The 21,002-nt window shown below is 44.8% G+C and overlaps 1 protein-coding gene across 7 annotated transcripts in view; it reads left to right on the forward strand.

The window, feature by feature from the left end:
* cbfa2t2 (CBFA2/RUNX1 partner transcriptional co-repressor 2) overlaps positions 1-21,002 on the forward strand; it is a 99,103-nt gene that overhangs the window by 66,212 nt on the left and 11,889 nt on the right. For 3 of the 7 annotated variants that reach the window (XM_039767361.1, XM_039767364.1, XM_039767363.1), the window contains exons 2-6: positions 16,399-16,542; positions 17,065-17,306; positions 18,824-18,913; positions 19,100-19,281; positions 20,297-20,550. In XM_039767361.1, coding sequence (XP_039623295.1) covers positions 16,399-16,542; positions 17,065-17,306; positions 18,824-18,913; positions 19,100-19,281; positions 20,297-20,550 — 912 coding nt within the window. Of the gene's footprint in view, positions 1-15,959; positions 15,987-16,398; positions 16,543-17,064; positions 17,307-18,823; positions 18,914-19,099; positions 19,282-20,296; positions 20,551-21,002 lie in introns of those variants that run through there. The other 4 variants (XM_039767365.1, XM_039767366.1, XM_039767368.1 and 1 more) reach the window with 2 other exon arrangements.

A 21,002-nucleotide genomic window follows, 5' to 3' on the forward strand; every position in this document is an offset into this window, starting at 1 on the left:
ACGGGTGCAGAATGGTGGAAGCAGCTACCAAGAGGAGTTTCGTGGGGCAGATCCTTGGCTGGTCGCATTGTTTCCTTCTCCTAGTTGAAATCCTCTGTCTCAGTGTTTCAGAAATCACTACGTTTATGTTGATGAGCTGAACATGCTTTGCTAATAAATCCCAAAAGCAACACTTAAAAGAAGTGGTGAGGCGGCCTTCTGCTGTTCTGCACCTAAAATCTGGAAAACCGAGTTTACCGATAAGTTCGCCAGGCTGATACGGTTGGAGCACTTAAAAGAACTGCTAAAAACCCGTTACTTTAACATGGCTTTCTTGTAGCGTCATTTCAGCTTAATCCTGATATTCTGCATATGCATTTAATTATCATTCGTGGTGGCTCCGTAATTTATACTCGGCCCTACTTTTTCTGCTGTTCTTTTTCCGGTTTTCTATGGTGGCAATCTGCGCCACCACCCCCTGATCATAGCTGTCATGCTGTCCCTCCATTGTAGGATTGAAAGCCAGAGGTCCACATGACCATCATCATCAAGTTCTTCCATGTGAACTCTGAATACCATGAGGATTGATTCAGGTCATAAATGTTAGGTGGAATGCCTAGAGGGGGGCTGGCTGGGGTGGTCCTGTGGCCTCGGACCCCCTGCAGATTTTATTATTTTTTTTTTTTTCTTCAGCCATCTGAAGATGTTTTGTTTTTTCTGTCCTCCTTGGCCATCAGACCTTACTGTTATTCTATGCTAATTAATGTGATTTTCTTATATATTTTTGTCTGTTTTCTCTTCCTTCATCCTGTAAAGCACTTTGAGCTCATCATTTGTATGAAAATATGAGAGAGAAATAAATGATGCTGTTGTAATCTCAGCAGCACAATCTTGGGGGGGCTCGGGCTCCCATTGTTTTTGAATTCACAACAGTTTTTTAGCACATTTTTATGCCATCGGAGCAGCTTGGAGAACCCCAAACTGGAGTTTTTAAGGAACGGTGTATGTTCTGACATCAACATATCTTGGAGTTCTTGCCCCACTCTGGTTACTCGACTTCTCCCGGTACACACACTCAATGATGGCTAACAAACTCTCAGTAATGCCAAGTGTCGTCACGTAAGTAATGTCCACTGCTTAAGGAACTCTGAGGCATCATTTGGGTGGTGATTTTAGGGCATTTTGGGGTTTATGCAATTCATAAAGGGCTAAGAGTTCCGGGACCTTCTGTATATCTAATCACTTGTTGAGACATCTCTATAGCCAAGGGACGTGGGGTGGGGGGGCCGTGTGGACCTGTTGCTAGTTCTTTTTAAGAAGCCCTCCAGGGAAGTGGAGAGACTCAAAAGAATTGTACTTGGCAGCCGACATCTGTTTGTTCAGCATTGTTCACGAATGGATCGCCATAATCCTGAGCGCCACTTACATCTGCCATTGTCGTAAGTGATTTGAAGACTGATGAAGGCCGTTTCTGTTTTACTCCTGCTGGCTAACAGGAATAGTCTGATTTTTTTTTTTTTTATTGCACATGTAATAATTCCAACAAAATATAACCGTACACTTGTCAGCTTTATTCTTTACCGAGTTGGCCTTGTCGTTAACAGGTCAGCAGTAATAATTGGGCAGGGGATTGTTCATGATGGCATAGAGTTTTGCCACCATCCTCCTTTCCACAACAGCAAATTTATCAAAAAATATGAGCCTTGAAATATTCTACTGTCACTTTTCATTGTTTCCACTTTCTTGTATACAACGTACTGGGGTGTTGTACCGTGTTAGCCATTATGAATGTAGAGAAGAGCCAAGCAAAACGGCACCTTTTATTGGCTAACTAAAAAGATTACGATATGCAATGCCGCCTTCAGTTCCATGTAGTAGCGGTACATTTCAGAAACTCCAGTTTCTGTATTACATCTCGCCTGAAGAAAGGGCCTGAGTTGCCTCGAAGGCTTGCATATCGTAATCTTTTCAGTTAGCCAATAAAAGGGGTCGTTTTGCTTGGCTCTTCTTTGCATACAAAGTATAGAGAACGTATTGTAATCGTCCACAAATTCAATGTCGAGATTTTGATGAATCTCCATGTTGTAGACCTCCCTGACTTTCTCATATATGAGCTATAGGGAGAGTATTTCCATTTTGAAAATTCAGTCAATTTTGACGTTTTAGACCTCCATGAGTCCACAGATACTGTTTTTGGAATTAAGTCTGTGTGTGTGTGTGTGTGTGTGAGAAAACACGATAAGTTGAAGGTGCTTTCACTTAGATCATCCACATTTCTTAATAAGCCTTCCAATATTTTATTGTATGCTAACAGTCTGTCAGTCATTGTCAACATATCTTGGAGTTCTTGCCCCACTCTGGTTACTCGACTTCTCCCGGTACACACACTCATTGTCCAACCCACTATATCCTAACACAGTGTCATGGGAGGGTCTTCTGGTGCCAATCCCAGCCAGCACAGGGTGCAAGGCAGGGCACACACGAGGGACAATTTCGGATCGCCAATGCACCTAACCTGCATGTCTTTGGACTGTGGGAGGAAAACCACGCAGACACGGGGAGAACCTGCAAACTCGGCCTCCTAACTGCGAGGCAGCAGCGCTACCCACTGCGCCACCATGCCGCCTGTATGTTAACAGTTGTTTAGATCATCTCACACTAAAGTGTTCCCACCATCACTTTCTCCAATATGAAACCCTGTGTTTGCACAAAAACATTTTAATCCTGCAGGTTTGTGTTGCACGGTTACTGTAAAGGAGGCCATGTTGATTTGAGGAAAGTGCTGAAATACATTTTATTTTAGCAAAGTTGCATTTCACACCCAAGACCAGGATCGCTACCATGCCAAGTCGTCTGAAGTACTCGCTCTTACTGTGTCCTTTAATTTTGTATCCATCCATCTTTCCATTATCCAACCCGCTACATCCTAACCACAGGGTCACGGGGGGGTCTGCTGGAGCCAACGCAGGTATGATCTTTGTAATCGCTCATTTTTAATCGGGTTTAAATATTATTATTTTTGCTTCCGAAAAGCATTTGGCCTGCTGTCTCGCTGGCCAGATGTTAAAGCTCTTTTCTTGTTGGTGCCGCCTTGGAGTCCGATGTGCTGTATGGGAATTTCTTTTTCGCTGTCAGGGCAGGTCATGAGCATTTGACTTCTGCTATTTTTGTTTTGTATGTATAAAGAAAAATGCACTTTAAAAATAAAGCCAGCAATGTTTCTATTTGCGGTGAGCTTATCAGTTTGTAGTCCTGACATCTGTGCTTTTACGATGGCCGTGTTCATCTCCGTTAACTCACAGGCTCTCTAAAGGCCGTAAATCAATCGGGTGCCACATTTTACTGCCCAGTTCAGGATGGTCTGATTTAATGCTGCTGCTGCTTCCTCTGAAGGTGGACTTTTTATGCGAGGGGTCTGCACGGCTCCCCTTGTTAGCGTTGGGTTTTTTTTTTTTTAATTATTTTTTATTTATTTAATCCCATATCCCCCAAAGACATGCAGGTCACGTGACCCAGTGACTTTAAAGTGGCCCTGTGTATGAGTGGGCCCGGTCATGGACTGGTGCCCTGTGGCTTTGCACCCAGTCCTGCCACTATCTGCCCAGCCGAATCCTCAGTTAGATTAGGTGAGTTTTTGCGGCGTTCTTTTTTTTTTTTCAGTAATGTATCCATTTTTATGAAGAATGTGTCTAAAGATACTTTTCAAACTCTTTGCAGTTCCCTTTTCAAAACGCGCTTACTGTCTGGCAGTGACAACTCCTTTCAAATGACACTCCAAGCAGCTGACTTTTGAATTTATGGCGGATGATGATGTTGTTGTAGGCTTGTCTGACTAACGTGTCGGCACTCCCTGGTGTTATGCTAAAATACTTCATTTTATTTAATAGAGAACCCAAATTAGCTTACCCAGTGTTTCCATACCACTTATTCACAGTACAATTGTCTTCAAAAACCAAATGCCCTAAAACTTGCTATTGTTACAGCTTAGGTTGTGCTTGACTGTTGCACTCGGCATAGGGACACCTGTTCTTCTCCACAGCTAATGCCAAGTTACTCAAAATGGCCTTGTGGGGAGTATAATGGCTCTAAATAGCTAGAGCAAAAATAAATGACTTGCAAGAACAGAAGCGTAAATGTTACCTGAGACTGATGATCAATGCCATCAGTTTATTGGCAATTGGACCCAGTTTGTAGTTTTAATACCTTTTTTTGTTTGAAGGCAAGTGCTGTTTTAGAGGACTGGGGGGTCTTTTCTGTATCGTCTACTGCTTTACCAGTCCGCTGTTAGTCAAGCCCCCTCCACACCAGCAGCCTATTCACCCTGGCGCTTTAAACTAAACGGTACCCTTCGTATGGATTCACGTTGCCGCCTGCTCCATAGTTGAACATTTCCTGTCTTGTTGGCCTCCGACTGACCGAGCCGCATACTGTAAAATGTCTCCCTTATACAGACGCAAATCAGCTCCACATATTTACTACACGCTCTGGGAATGGCAGAGTGGGATGAAACGCCATTAGAAATGCATAGCAGAACTTTAATGTTGTGTATGAATTGACGTGACTAATGACCAGTATTATTAGATAGATAGATAGATAGATACTTTATTAATCCCAAGGGGAAATTCACATAATCCAGCAGCAGTATACTGATACAAAGAAACAATATTAAATTAAAGAGTAATAAAAATGAAAAAAATTAAAATGTTCGCATTTACTCCCCCAGGTGGAATTGAAGAGTCGCATAGTGTGGGGGAGGAACGATCTCCTCAGTCTGTCAGTGGAACAGGACGGTGACAAAAGTCTGTCACTGAAGCTACTCCTCTGTCTGGAGATGATCCTGTTCAGTGTTAATAATAATAGTATGGACTGTGGACTGGAGTATGTTAGCAAAAGCAGCAACTTCTCTTTTAAACGAGACCTGTGCGCCAACACCTGGCATCTCGGTGCTTCCTCTCGACATTCCAAACTCAATGCTCTGATACTCTTTATGTTCATTTTGCAATTTCTGCACAATATACATTTATTTGATTGATTGATTGATTACATTGTGAGTCTTTATCCTTGTTTTTAATTTTCTGCTGCTGTATGCCTCTAAACTTTCCCTTGGGATTAATGAAGTTCATCCTTTAGATGCTCTGTTGTGCAGATGTTGGGTGAACAGAACGTTACCTGTCACTCTAGGTGGTCATAGGTGGTCCTAAATTGAAGACGTATCTGATTTGTGGCCATGTGACAAGAATGAGAACGGTCGGATCGGAGTTCACGTGGCGGGGTTGGTTTTTTTTTTTTTTTGTCCCGTAAGCATCAGGCGAGTGCTGCCATCATCATCCAGCACCGACAGTGCAGCAAAACAAGAAGTGAGGACTCGGGTGAGCTACAGCTGCTGACTACTCCTCTTGGTGCAGCGGTGCCAGCAAAGGCTATGATAAGAGCAAAAAGCTTGCTGTCTGGCTCTTGTTTGCCTTCTTGACACAACCGTGTAAAGCTGATGAACTGTTTGCCATCCTCCTGAGCTACCAGTGTCTCCATTTTATCGCTTTTAATGCCATGTGTCATCTCACAAATATAACTGTTGGTGACGGAGGTGACTCGGGCACAAATGTGTCAATGTGTGCGTGTGCATGTCGTTCTGGAGGACCCTTGCATTCACGTTTTAGTTACATACGGCAGGTCACTTGCACGTATAATTGTGAACTGTCTAGATAAGCAAATCGAATCTGAGCCAAGAAAAAAAAATCTGAATTTACCATTGAGGTTGTAACGGTTTGAGATTATAAATCATATTTATTAGGGCTGCCAATTAGAAATACGGGACACTCTTAAAATCGCTATATTACTCTGTGTGTGTGTGTGTGTGTGTATATATATAATATTGTGTGTGTATGAGCAAGAATTTTAATGGGTTATGAGGAAAACAAAAGTAAAATCATTTGAAAATTTAATACAAGCTAAAAAAAATTCCGTAAAATACAGACAACAGAGAAATATTATTATTTAATACAGGCAGTTAGTAACGACGCACTTTCTGACAGTCGCTGTATTTGGCAATGCTGATCCAGAACTGCACAGCCGCGCGGCTGGAGAGAAAAACGTTAAGAACGTCGCCGTCCTCCGCCAACCAGAGCTACTTGACACGCTGCCAACGGGCAGCAAACACAAGTTTCCTCGTTACATTTGGGTTCTATTCATCAAGAGAATCTGAGAAAAGAAAAAGTATAATTACTTATAGAGTTAGAACGAAGTACCATAAGAAGGTAGTAAAAATATATTTTTACTACGAAATTTGAAAATGAACTAAATACTGGGACATTTGGGTGTCCCTGAAAGGTCACTACGGGACAGGGACAAAATGATCAAATACGGGACATGTCCTGTATATAAGGGACGTCTGGTAACCCTGACATTTATGTATCTGTGTGTTGACGAGGCCTGTAATGTGAGCGTACTGTTTGAGAGCACAATAGTCCTGCGGGAGGTGATTATCTTAGTTGAAGGTTCATCACAGAGTTGCTCACAAATAAAGGGGAATATTTGTCCAGCTCATTACATGTATAGGTTGCTAGTTTCCCTAATCTAAACTTCACATTCAAGTGCAGGTCTCGTGTGTGTGTGTGTGTGTGTGTGTGTGTGTGTGTGTGTGTGTTCACACCCGAGTAGTGGGAGCGGCAAGTATAGAGTGTAGAGCAGAGCGATAGGACAGAACGACTCGGCTAAAGGCCTTGTCACGTTGCACAATTTTTCCAGCGGTTTACAGGCTTCGTTTGCGTAGTGGGAAGTCCAGCAGGATGACCCCTTTTTATTTGCAGGCTTCTTCAAGTATCCTTTTGCTTGACTTCTCACCACATTCATAATGGCTAACGCGGTACTAAAGGCTTCATTTACTTAATTCTTTGAGCCATGTGTTTTTTTTTTTTTGTTTTGTTTTTTTAAACTTTATTAATCCCAAAGGAAATGAATTACATGGCTTTCGCATACCCCTTGGGGTCAGAGTGCAGGGTCAGCAAGTGAAGCAATTACAGGTTAAGGGCCTTGCTCAAGGGCCCAGCAGAGTAGGATCTCTTTTGGCAGTGACGGGTATTCCAATTGGCAACCTTCGGGATACCAGCGCAGATCCTTAGCCTCCGGGCCACCACTCCGCCCTGAATTTGCCTGTAAACTGTATGGGTGGGCTCTTGTATGAGAGCTGACAACTAATGAGCACTCATAATGATGCCCAACCTCAGAAATATGTAATGCATCTGTGAGGGGAAAAAGGAACATGGGTGTTGGGGACCTTGTCAACAGAAGAGAGACTTGTCCGTCTTAATATCACGGCACATCAATCTGGTCAGAATGGGGGCAGAGATTGTGGCTGGACTCGCCGGACCTCTAAACCCGTCGTGCAGCTCCAGCTCCACCGGGCAGCATGTTGTTGGTCGTCAGTAAGAGGGACGAGCGAGTGTTACTTTCAAAATGTGGAACTGTGTGGGGCGAGTTCTCCTGCAATGGCTGGTCTTCTAATCTGACATCCTTGGGCGATTTTTTTTTTTTTGTAGCTTGGAGATCAAAACTGGTCACAGTACTCAAGATGAGGCCTCACCAGTGGTGTTTTTTTTATATATATTTTGTTGAATTTATGAAAATCAAATAACATTCCATACAAGCAAGTCAAATTTTACAAAACGAAGTTTGAATCAAATGTGTGTGTTTACAAACAGTCAACATGACCTCCTTGTCCTCCTACTCCACACCTCAGGACACGGTATAACATTTACATTTATTTGCCTGGCAGACGCTTTTAACCAAAGTCACTCGGCCTTCTCAATGGCTTCTGAACGCGGACTGGCAGTTGATGATGTTGTCGAGTCCACTGCGACTCCTAATCCTTCTCCTAAGGTGTACTTTTGATTTTCAGACTCCCACGCCTTTCAGTTTGATGCCCAACCTCTCACGTGGCTTACGCTCCACTCCGGTTGTGTCCTTTTGTTGTTTCCTCATAGAATTCCAGCATGTTAGTAAAACCCGACCTCCCTCTTCTGACCCCATGCTGACTGACTGCTCAGTAACACTCCTCCTGTCCTTGCCATGTGTTGCTCAGTCTTATCCTTAATAACTCCTTCCATTAATTTACCTGAGATGCAGGTTAAGCTTACTGGCCTTTTTATATCGCGGGATAGTATTTACCATCATTTCCTTCGTGCACAACGACTTCCTAAAATGTGTCATGGGTTTATATCTGTACTCGCTCACCTCCTTAAGAACTCCATGATAAATATTATCTGGTAAATCTGGCGATTTTGTTTGATTTCAGCCTATTTGATCTACGCAGCTCTTCTCCCTCTACAATCTCCAAATCACTCGGTGTACCTCCCTAGTAGCCCCTGTTACTGCTGGGGTTACTACAAATGCAACAAAGGTTATCCTGGACACGTCTTTATTGTGCTTTTCTGAATGTTGTCTTAAAACACGGCATAAAGAACACGTGCATGTAGAGTGCTGAAGTAATCACGACGGACTGGTTACGCGATACACACACGTGAAGTATCCTGGTTCCACTGTCCTCTTTGATCACACAGCGCTTTCCGTGTACAGAAAAGGCTGCCATGTTTTTGTTTTCCCAAGTAATGTTTGCGTCGGTGCAGGCATCTTAAGCACGGAATGCTCTGCAGATGCACTGGTAGTAAAAAAACTAAAATAAAAGTAAAGCATACGAAGGCATGGTAGCACTTCAGATTCATTCAAATCTTTCCACTTTTACTTACCGTATATGCTCACGTATAAGTCGGGTCTTGAAACCCAAAAGATCGATCATAAAATCAGACATCGACTTATGCGCCTGTTCAAAAATGCGACACTTTTTATTTGTGTGTTTGTACGTACATCTTCTCGTCTCCTCCGATCTCGCGCATCAGTTTCTCTGACACATTGAATTTTGTTGCAGCAGTGCAGTTACCAATTTCGTTCGCCACTTCAACGACTTTTAATTTAAAACCAGCTTCATATTCTCTTCTGATCGAACGCTCCATCGTAGATAAGGGATGCTCTTATGATAAAGGTGCGAGATACAAAAAACACAAAACAGTGCAAATGTCAGAGTTGTGCAGGTATCACCGTGTGGTCATGTAGGCACCCGAGAGAGAGAGAGGGGGGAGGAGCACACGCTGATACAGCGCATTGCCACGCCCACATAGAAAACAAAGGCCGTGTGCTCCGTGGTGACTCTCAGGTGGGCGTTAGCGTATCGTAATCTCTTCGACCAATAGCGGGAGTTTTCCGCATTGGACTTATACGACCAACATTATAAAATACCAGAAATGATACGGTGAAATCAAACCTCCACGTGTCCGTGGGAGAACGTAAACGTAAGTAGATACAGTAGGTTAATTTTATTAATCCCATAGGGAAATTCTGAATAGATGGAAATGTGTAATACATGAAGTTTTTATGATTACATACATCATCATTTAAGCATACAAGTATGTGGCAAAACGAAACCTCCGCAAAAAAAGACAAAGTCACTCAGCAGCTGAAGGACAAGCAATGCAAGCACATCAGCAAAATGAAACCCCCTAGGAGAGAGACGCCCAGAGTAGTTCAAGTCCGGTCTTAACACCCGGAAAATCGATCAGATCATAAAATCAGACCCCGACTTATACGCCCGTTCAAATATACGACACTTAATTTTTTATTTTATTTTCTTTTCTTTACACTAGAGGACTCTGCCTACTGCTCGCTTCGCTCACCAACCCCTGTGTTTGGTTGATAGGATATACAATTTTGAAAAGCTTTTTTTTTTTTTTTCTTCTTCTTTGGAATTGTTTCAATTTCATTATTTGCACTTTTACTTTAAAGCTTCTTTAAAAAACAATATTTGCAATTACCGTTTCTTCAAGATCGCATTGAATTTTGATTGCGTTTTTGGGAGACGCATTGTGACAACGCAACATGTAACTGCCCGTGAGTGAACATTGTTTCTGTTTCTCTAATACATAATCCGACTTTTTCTAATGTTTGTCCCTGTGATTTGTTAATTGTCATAGCCAATGCTATTCTCACGGGAAACTACTGTAAACATTTTAATACGAATGGCATACCAAGATCTCCTTTGGTGTCTAATGAATGTTATTTGTGGAATATACACTTTACCTGTCTTGTCGCCTATTAAAATTCGCATCTCTTCTCCGTGATCCTAAATACACACCTGACTGAATTGTGTTTTCTCTGAAATTCAACTTGTCGTTGCTTTAACTGTTGCGGGACCACAGATTCTCATGGCGTGTGGTCCATTATTGTGTAAGTCTACGTTTTGTGCATTGAATGATGCAAAGGCGGAAAGACTTTTTCTGCTCTTTGCCTTTTATTTCTGACCTCGCTTTGCCCTGCTATTGTTTCAGTCACACCTGGTCCTGATGATTCATTACCATTTTTTTTTTTTTTGTGTTAATGCGCTTTACTATCTTTTTTTTTTTTTTTTTGATACTGTAGCGACTGATGTGGTAAAGTGTCACAAAAGTTTTACTTGAACAATCGCCGACTTCGTAACCCCAAACACGGCTTTCTAGCACCCTCTCCAACCCCTCATCCCCCGCGTCTCGCCCCTTACAGCATCAATCAGTACCCTGCTGTCAGTCTTCCGTGCTGCACTCCGCCCTCCGCCCTCCCTCAATCACACCTAACAGTCACTTAAAACAAAAAAGGCTTCAACTTGGCTGGGACGCTGCAATACTTTAGAATTTTACGGCTTTCGTATTCTGTACCTTTCTCTGCGTGTGTATCGCGCCATCGTTTGTCTGAGCCTTTCCAATTCCACTGCTTTCATAATCTCTTATCTGCCTTTGGGTCTCTCTTCTCCGCGCTGCTCTTTCTTCTTTGCTTAGTCGTTGGCGTTTCATCAGAACGTATTGTCCTTATACGCTTTATATGTGCTGAGAGCACAGGATCTGTGTGTGCTCCGTGACTTTACACGACTAAGTGTTTTGCTGGCCGTGCTCTTATGATATTGTTTGTGTCTTGCGGGTCTTTTTAAGTGTCTTCCGAGAAGATCACGTCTCGTCGCCCTGCTTTTCATTTCCAGGATATTTTTTTTTTTATATAATGGAGAGATCTTCTTGCCTCCACCAATCTCGCACCAGTTTCTCAGACGCATCGGATTTTGTGGCAGCAGCTCAGTTACCAATTTCTTTTGCCACTTCAATGACTTTTAATTTAAAACAAGTTTCGTATTTTCTTCTGATTGAACGCTCCATCGTAGGTAAGGGATGTTCTTACAATAAGAGTGTATGAGGGTGTGAGATACAAAAAAACAAATCGGTGCAAACATCGCTTTGGAATAGTTTGGGTATCGCCGTGTGGTCACGTAGGCACAATACACAGAAAAATAAAGGCCGTGTGCCGTGACATTAGCATATCGTAAAGTCTTGGACCAATCGTGTGAGTTTTCCGCATTTGACTTATACAACCAACATTCTAAAATAATGGAAATCTATACAGTAAAAATCAAGCCTCGACTTATCCGTGGGAGAATTTTTCCTCGAGTATATGTGGTATTTAGAACTTGACAGCCTGTTCTGAACGCACTGCCCCAGAATCTCTCTTGGCAATAAAAATGAAGACCTGAAATTGTACGTCTTATGTACTCTTTTTTTTTCTTTTTGTTTTGTTTTGTTTTTTTCCTAAGCTTAAAATATTCAGTCCAACGTGTTGATGGCTCATTTCTGTTTGTCATTGTTTGTTTTTTTAAAACCGAGAGAGACATGGGTGTCAAACTCCAGTCCTGGAGGGCCGCAGTGGCAGCAGGTTTTCATTCTGACCACCTTCTTAATTAATGACCAGTTTTTTTGCTCCTAATTACCTTCTTTTGCCTTAATTTTAACTAACTTGACTCGGGGCCCAGTAGTTTCTTTTTAGGGCTAATTTTTTTGTTTCTTATCTCCCAGGGCTGAATATTTTTCCCAAAAGCTAACATTTTTTAAAAAAGAACACAAAGCAATTGTTTAACATATCAAATCAACAACAAATATTTCCTTTTGACCAATGTAACTGTCTTGCATGTTGTATGAGCCTGCACACTCTATGACTTCACGTACATTGTACACAGCGCAGTCTGATGTCGCTCAAAGCAGCCAATTTCAGTCACTGCCACATTGCACTGCTCACAATACGTGTTGCTTTGGTGCCTACTTGTCAATTGTCTGTTGCTGCCCTTTCTCACATCTATTGTCAGTGTGTACTGTAGAGAGACAAGTCACCCTTTTGTCATCGTGCCATTCCACTGCCACCAAGTTTTCTGCCCGCATGAAAACCGTATTGTCACCTCTTTTCATCTTCTGAAACTTTATGCTTGGCATTATAGCCCGGCTCACCCCATGAGATTTGCTTCTGTTTATTACAGAAGTGAATCAAACTTTGCAGCAGCAGCACATTGTACCTATCGCCATGCTGCATAACCTGTCCAAAGTCACCAGGGGACAAAGCACTTTTGGACCAATGCTCCCTGAAGTTATATCACCAGTTCTGTCCCATCTCTATTTGTAATACCACAGCACGCTTCATCTCGTCTTTTGTTGTGTGTTTACACTTTGAAAAACGAGAATGCGATGCAAACGCAACCCGCGATTCAAAAAATGTCTCTGCCGACCTGTTTGTCTCATCTGACGGTAGCTGAAAGGCAGCATCAGGAGAGAGCAGCCTGAAGTACAGCAGCTGGTGGTCTGTCGTGTCCAACAGCGAGCCATGCCGTCTTGTGAAGTCCAGCAGCCAGATCGGCTCTCAACGGATCAATGTCTGTATTTATCCCACGCGAACCTTGCCGTAGATGCATCGGCTGCATGAAGCACTCAACTGACAGCAGATCCGCTGGCGCGGCTGATGCCAGCTTCTCACTCTCTTGCTCGATCTCCTGATCACTGTCAATAAAATCCGATTCTGAAAAATCCGAGTCCGACTCCGCGATAATGCGCAAAACATTGTCTGCCGAGTGTTTTCTTTTCTGCACTCGCTTCGCTCCCTCGTCACATGTCGATGCCATCTTGCCATTGTTTACATTTCGCAACTCACGCACACTGTGCACACGCACAGTCTATAATTCCTCCAAGCACAGAGGGAATGCCTGTGACGTGACAGTGAGATTTGTCGCCATTAACAGCTGATTATCGCCCTCTATCCCTGGATGTCGACTTTAGTCGACATTCGCCCTCAACCCCTCCTGTCGACAAAAGTCGACATCCGCCCTAAAAGGGTTAATGAGCAGCCAAAAGATAAAGGAAGGTGGAGGTCTCAGTAAGGTTGATCTCTCAGGTTACCAAACCATATTGATGGCGTGGTCTTAGAAAAACCAGAAAATCGACAGTTTTGGAAATGTCTGCTGTGGCAGAATGAGAGCAGCAACGAGTTGAATTAACAGCAAGAATTGGCTTCTCATTAAGAGACTGGTTGGAGTGAAATTGGCTGGAGTTTGACATTCCAGTTTAGCTGGTCATCGGTCGGCTCGTTTCACGTCTCGGTTCTGTTTGGCTGCCATTTAATGAAGAAACAAATCAATTCAGAACACTGAATCCTTAAAAGCAGGGCTATTGAAATGAAGGGAAAAGAAGTTAATTAGCAGTGAAAACTGGGCACTGATTAGGTGAAGGGTTAGAATGAAAACCTGCAGCCACTGCGGCCCTCCAGGCCTGGAGTTTGACACCCCTGGACTAAGAGCTCAGCATTCTGGTCTTGGCAGGGCCAAAGCGATGAAAACTGACTGCCATTTTGTGTGTTGTGTCAGAGCGCCGGAAGGGAGTGAGCCCCCCGAGACCACCATACCCAACAGCGTTGTCTTTTTAAGAAAGCATGATTTATATAGCGCATTTTCATACAAATAATGTACGTACGTAAATAATGTGACGCATCGCTAGGTGTATGGCCTCCTGTGCTGTGGATCTGACCGGCCTGCCTTGTACTAATCTGCAGACGTTTGTGGGGGGGAGGCAGGCCAGGGCAGATGCGAGGGACCAGGTGCACTTATTGTTAGAAGCCAATTGTTTCCTTCTGCTATGTGACTCGTATCTCTTCAGCCGACCCCCCCCCGACACATTGTGTCTGTGCTCAGGCCTTCTGTTCCTTCTTTTCTGCCATCACAGGTGACTTTTTTGGGAGAGCCCCATCTGGCAGGCTCTTGCCCGATTACATCCATATGCTGGAGAGGGATGGACGGAGTTAAGGGTGGGAGCTGCAAGACGAGGCCGAGCGGCGCGGCCGAGCGCTTTGCCAGCAGCTTAACTCCTTTTTTTTTTTTTTTTTTCCGCGGGGATTACTTCACCGTATGTTGTTTGGTTGTGATCGATGTCAAGCGGTGGAGCCAAAAAAAATAAATTTGCCATCCTAACGTCCTCCATTGAAGACCCCAAGGCCAGAGAGGAACTTGTGTTTTTAAAAACAAAAAAAAAAAGATTTTCTCTGTTTTAGTTCTAGCTTTGGGTCAACATAGGCAGACCATTCAGTTGGTTGGCACATAGTTCCATTTTCCCAGTATCTGCGACCCGCTAGCCGTCCATGTTTCCCACTCTGGTAAGATTATTCTCATCACATATTTATTTAGCTAATTCTGTTATCCACAAGATCCGCATGAGGCGTTTAGCACTGACCACATCCCGTTGGCATCCCTTTTGTTTCCTGCCATTTAGAATACAAAGCAGGATGGTGAGATTCACGGGTCCAAACAGGGAAACTGTAAAGATTTTAATACGAATGGCATACCAAGATCCCCTTTGGTGTCTAGTGGTGTTGTGTATACTTTACCTGTCTTGTCACCTGTTAAAATTCGCATCGCTTCTCCGTGATCCTAAATACACACCTGACCGAATTGTGTTGTCTCTGAAGTTCAACTTGTCGTTGCTTTAACTGCTACGGGAGCACAGATTGTCCTGGCGTGTGGTCCATTATTGTGTAAATCTGCGTCTTGTGGATTGAATGACGCAAAGGTGTAAAGTCTTTGTCTTCTGCTCTTTGCCTTTTATTTCTGACCTCGCTGTGTCCTGCTATTGTTTCAGTCACACCTGCTCCTGATGATCAAACAGGGACTTGGACTCTCCAGCTGAAGCCAGTGGCCCACCTAAAAATGCAGACCCGGGTCACGGCCCTGTGGTGCGTTACAGTCCGTAAGGCCTTGACCCCCGGTGCTCCGCCGCTGCCTCCTCGTATTCAGTGACACCAACTCGTTTTTCATGGCGCCTTATTGACTCGGCTCTCGGTTTTCACCCGCGTGCCCCCATAAAACGTTTACAGAGCTAAATCCTGCATCTGGAAATGTATGGAAACCCCCACCGCCATTCGTGGATAATCGCCCTGGAAGACGTTTCTGTCCCGCACGGGTGGATCGCTCTCGGGTTTGCTCTTCTGTGAATGGGTTGGGGGGAATAGAAAATAGCGCCTCATCTTCCGGGTTGTCGCAAGTTGAAAGCAGGTGGCAAGACTGGAGAAAACCCTCACGGTTGGCAGCAGAGCTCGCCACATGGCCGCTAGAAAGTAGAAATGCCAAATGGACAGGAGGGCCGCACGACTAGCCAGACAGCTGTCAGCGGGCACGCAGGACCACTTGATGTGTTGTGCCCATGCCAGCTGCCTTGTGTAGAACAAAAAAAAAAATGGAAGCCTTCCTCTTCTGTTTGCAGCATGCACTGTGGGAAGAAGGCAAACCAGCAAGAGGCAATATGATGCCCTGGGCAATGTTCTGCTAGGAAGCCTTGGGTCGTTGCATTCGTGTGGATGTCACTTTGACGTGCGCCACCCACCTAGACCGTGTTGCATCCCTTTATGGCATCAGGATTCCCGGATGGCTGTGGCCTCCGCACACTGCAAAAACCGTTCAGGAATGGCGTGAGGAACGTAATCAAACTTTCGAGTTCAGATCTCGGTGGGATGTGCTGGAAATAAAAACAACAACCAAGTCTGCCCGATGGAGGGCCCGCCTCGCAACTTACAGGATCTGCTGCTAACCCCCTGATGCGCAGGGCACCTCCAGAGGTCTTGTGGGCTCCATGCCAGGACTGGTCAGGCTGGTTTTAATGTTGTCTGTTCTGCTGGGATCGGTTTTTAATTCCACCTGCGATTCGGGGTGTTGGCCGTGCCGCTCATTCCTAGAAGTTTCCATTTATTTTTGCGATGGTCCTTTCTGTTTAAAGGGAAGTAAAGGGGGACCCAAAGTGACGTGAGTAACGTGAAGTGATGCGTGTCGTGGAAAAAAAAAATCAATGGAAAGGACGTCCTGTAGAAATTGTGACATCCAGCAGGATGGGCCAGGCCCTCCTAACGTTCACCTTTTTATTTTTTAGCCCACCTCCTTGCCCCCCATTGCTTCTACCTTCAGTCTGCTTTGACCTTTTATTTGCCTCGTAATACGTGAGCCTTCTGTTGCCATCCCTTAACCACCCAGCACTTGGTTGTCTCTCTTTATCTTTTTAGACAGCGGAGAAAAGAAGAGTCCTGCGATGCCCGGATCCCCTGGGGAAGTCAAAGTCCACGCTCGATCCACGCCCGGCGCTATGCCTCCTCTTCCACCGTCCAATCCCAGCAGACCTCGGCCAGCCTCGTTCTCCTCTGCAGCCTGTGAGTTGGCGGGTTTGCCGTTTTCTCTGACCGACGTTTTAATGATGATGTGACGGTAACTCGGTTAGCGGCTTTAGCCCTGGCACACGATTGGCGACTCTCGTGTAACTTTACTCCACCAGTGTTACTGTCTTTGCTGTGTTGCAGGTGGTGCCATAAGACTGTAAGCTTTGCTAATGAAGTCAAAGATAAAAGGACGGGGTGAAGGCCACTGGGCGCCTTGTGTTAGAAATACATGTGAATAAAATGAGCAAACTCTCCAGGGGGCGGCGTATGCTGATGTTGTAAAAAAAATTAAAAAATCCGGCCCAGGACTTTGGCTCAATTTCTGTTTTGAACTCAAAGCCGTGACTGGTGCTTTTAACATATTCTCAACGTTGGGTAGTAGGCCATTCGAAGTCTTCCTCAGTGCTGTTTTTGTATGCTGCCATTTTGCAGATTCTATGGTCTGTTCACGTGCCCGAGTTTTTTTTTTTTTTTTTTTGCTCAAATTGCATCTCTGAATCTTCTTGTTGTTAACAGTGGCCAACGGGATTAGTCATTCGCCTCCCACCCTGAATGGCGTTCCTTCTCCACCTCAAAGATTTAGCAACGGACCTTCGTCCTCGTCCTCCTCCTCACTAGCCAATCAGCAGCTCCCTGCCACTTGTGGTGCCCGTCAGCTGAGCAAACTCAAACGCTTTCTGACCACCCTGCAGCAGTTTGGCAGCGATATCTCACCGGAAATTGGCGAGAATGTCCGCAGCCTGGTTTTAGCCCTTGTGGTGAGTACACGGATATGTTGGCAAAGTGACATTTGCTTTAAATTGAATCTTTTTATATGACGTCTGTATCTCAAGAATATTGTTACAGATTTAGGTTGACTGTTAGACGGCAGAGGCTTCACCCAACACCCTTCAAGTTTATCGTCCTCTGAGGGATTTGAAGGGTGGCGGTCTGCTCCACCGATGGCCTGAGAAGTTGCACAAACACATCAGGTCACTGGCTTTTGTCACCGGTCACTCTGTGCATGACAACTGGCGAATTGCTGAACGTTGTAGAAATAAGGAGACCCACAAAGCACCGGGTGATTTAGTTACCAGAATACGGAAAGGCGCTGTAAATGTGTGCCTCGCTGTGTTAGCGAGTATTTAGAAAATGCCACAAAGCGAGGGGAGATCATTATTGGGTTTATAAGACAAGATGTATAATGGAACGACTTTCTTCTAGTCTGCAGTAGGCCACAGCCTGGCATTTCAAGGCCCCTATCTTGCCCTTTAAGGAATGGCCGCCTTCCTGCCACTCGCCCTGTCAAACCTGCAGCACGTCGTCTCCTCGTCGCACTACAAACTGACACTCGCTTCCGTCACCCGGCGCCTGTGAACACGCAAGCTGGTGACCCTCCGAATCTTGTCTTCTGATTGGCTGGTGACCATTGGCTCTGCCCATCAAAGGCAACCGATTCCCTTTGGATTGCGTGGATTCCCTGACACTCGGATTTTTATTTATTTATTTGCAGTTTCTCTCAATGAAAGGCCGACACTTCTAAGAGTACTGACGCTCGGTCTCATTTCATTTGTTAATTGCCATTATCACTGGACTGTTGTCCAAGTAGGACTTCAGAGGGTGTAGTCACTCAGGCTGTTCCAACTCTGCTTTAAGACAGACGGAGGGGTTTTAAGTAATCGACACAAGTTGGGACACCCGTGCAAATTGTCTGCAAGGTTTCGTTTACTTGAATTGCTGCCGAGGATTTGTAGGTTGTAACCCGTCAAGTTGTTCCCTGAAGAAGACCCATTTGTAATATTCTGATATTTCCTCTGCGGTGGACTGGCGCCCTGCCCCGGGGGTTTGTTCCCTGCCTTGTGCCCTGTGTTGGCTGGGATTGGCTCCAGCAGACCCCGTGACCCTGTAGTTAGGATATAGCGGGTTGGGAAATGACTGACTTCTTGCCTTGAATTATTTCTTTGCCAACTCTTTTCCTGGAAAATCGTCACACAGCCTGCTTAGACAAACTTTTTTTCTCCCAGAGCCCCATGATGCTTTGCGAGGACTGACTGATATTTCCCTTTTTTTTTTTTTTTTTTTTACAGTTTTGCTCACCTAAACTTTTTCATTTAAACCTCTGGCAGTTTACTGCTCACCTTGTCTCCATTTTATTCCATTTATTGCATTTCAACTGATTAAATTTAAAGTAAAACGGAGAACTTTTGACCGGTAGTGCGTATGTACTGTATATACAGTATGTATGTATGTGTGTGTGTATTTTATTTTCACGATCCCCAAATTCTTTTCTTTTCAGAATTCTTCCATTACAATAGAGGAGTTTCATTCCAGACTTCAAGAAGCCACCAACTTTCCTTTGCGGCCGTTTGTCATCCCGTTCTTAAAGGTACGTCCTGCGGCTCACTGCCTTTAACATTAAGTCTTTGTTATTTATACGAGTTGTCGTCTTCTAGAGGGCACAGCCCAGTGTGGTCAGTATCGCTGATTGTGGCGATGCCTACATGCCGAGTGTGTGTTTGTGTCTTTCAACACTGAGCATCAATGAACCTCTCTGTGTTTTAACCCCGTGCAGGCTAACCTTCCCCTCCTGCAGAGGGAGCTCCTCCACTGTGCCCGAGCTGCAAAGCAGACCCCCGCGCAGTATTTGACCCAGCATGAGCATCTCCTCCTTAGCACCACCATGAGCTCCCCTCACGACTCCTCTGAGCTGCTGCTTCTGACAGGCGAGAATGGGAAGAGAAGCAGCCCTGACAGGTGAGTGGACTGCCCACCCGCCCCTTCATTCGTACCCGTGTTAGAACATTAGAACAATTTTGACAGGAATGGGCTTTTCAGACCCAAACAGCTCGCCAGTCCTGTCCAGAATAACGTTCGGTTGAGTCCTGATGCGTCGTAAAGGCCTACTGTCTGCCACACCACTTGGCTTTTATCCATCTTGTTTTTATAGTTGCATGGCAGAAATGGCATTTGTGCATCTGGATTGGTACAGTATGCCAATTGCTTCTGGCTGAGGGGCAAAGAGGTGCCGAGCTCCACAGAGTAGCCTGCGTTTGTAAAAAGGGGGGATCGGCCCCACCAGTCGAAATAGTGCAGCAAAGCTCTGGTGAACAGCCTTGGCATGGGAGGGTGGGTTTTGTGGGTATCCCCATGCAGAGATGGTCCTCTTGCTACTAGGGAGAGTGATGCCAAGCTACAGTGGGCTCCAGTACTTTTCATTGATGGAGAAACTGGTGCCAAGCTGTAGTGGGTTCATTGACAGTAATGTTTAGCCAACCAAAACATCCAGAAGGCTGCAGCTGTGCCATTGGGCGCTAAGCTGAGAAAGTCCAGCAGTATCTGCGTACCCACAGTTGAACTGCGTTGCTCGCTCTTGTGTGTTCTTAGTGTCAATCACAAGCAGGTGTGATTTGATATTCACATATAAAAGTGGCATCTCTTGCTGTTGTGTGCCTGCATGTAGAGAGCTGTCCTTAAACACTGCAAGTAAGCCAAATCGACGGCCAATGAAGGCCTTGCTGTGCTAATTCAGGTGGGTCAGTCTGGGCACAGACATCCTCTTGGATTAAATACGGAAAACGAAACCTGCATTTGGTGACAGAATCCCACCCTGCTTTAAAAGGGCGAGTTGTGGACAGTAAGCTGCAGTTGAGCGAAGCTGATAGCGTGAGCCCTCTTTTTGTATCTGTTCTCTTGCCATTTTCAACACGCGTGTTTTGCAAGACTTGACCCCTTCATGCTGCCTGTGTCTCTTTTTTTTCTTCGTTCTTAGAACTAAAGAGAACGGACTTGTGGAACGTGTGCCTGGACCGATGGAGCCCCCCACGAAAAGAATCTGCACCATCAGCCCTGCCCCTCGCCACAGCCCGGCTCTCCCATCACCCCTGATGTTAAGTGGGCAGGTGCACCCGACGCCACCTCCTCTGCAGCACTATGCCCTGGAGGACATCGCAGCTCCACATCTGTACCGTGAACCACAGCGCCTGCTGGAGCTCCGAGACCTTCGGGATCGCTCACGGCACCATGGTATGTGGGGCTACAAGAACGTAATGGTCTCGTTGGTAATCACCAGAGGTAGAAATAGTTGCCAGCAGATCTCGATCCGCTTACGCCACAAAACTGAACAGGAGGGCTGCCATTTTGAGATCTGGCAGTGATAGACGATGTAAATTTGATTCATCAGTTACTCTAATTGTAAGAGCCATTTGCTAGTTACATACGATACATAAATGTTTTACTAAATATTAGTGCATGATAACCCCCATCAGTTGAATTGAGTTGGTATATTCTATATCTAACTTCTCTGACTGTAATGAAAAGTCAAGCAGAATGACCCCTTTTATTGGCTAACTATAAAGATTGCAATATGCCACTCGGGCCCCTTCTTCAGGTAGGAAGTAAATCGGAAACTGGAGTTCCCTGTGTTTTTATACACACCAGGACAGATACAGCATTGGAAAATCTTTAACGAGAACAAC

This window comes from Polypterus senegalus, chromosome 10 (genome assembly GCF_016835505.1).
Source record: "Polypterus senegalus isolate Bchr_013 chromosome 10, ASM1683550v1, whole genome shotgun sequence".
Classification (NCBI taxonomy): Eukaryota; Metazoa; Chordata; class Cladistia; order Polypteriformes; family Polypteridae; genus Polypterus; species Polypterus senegalus.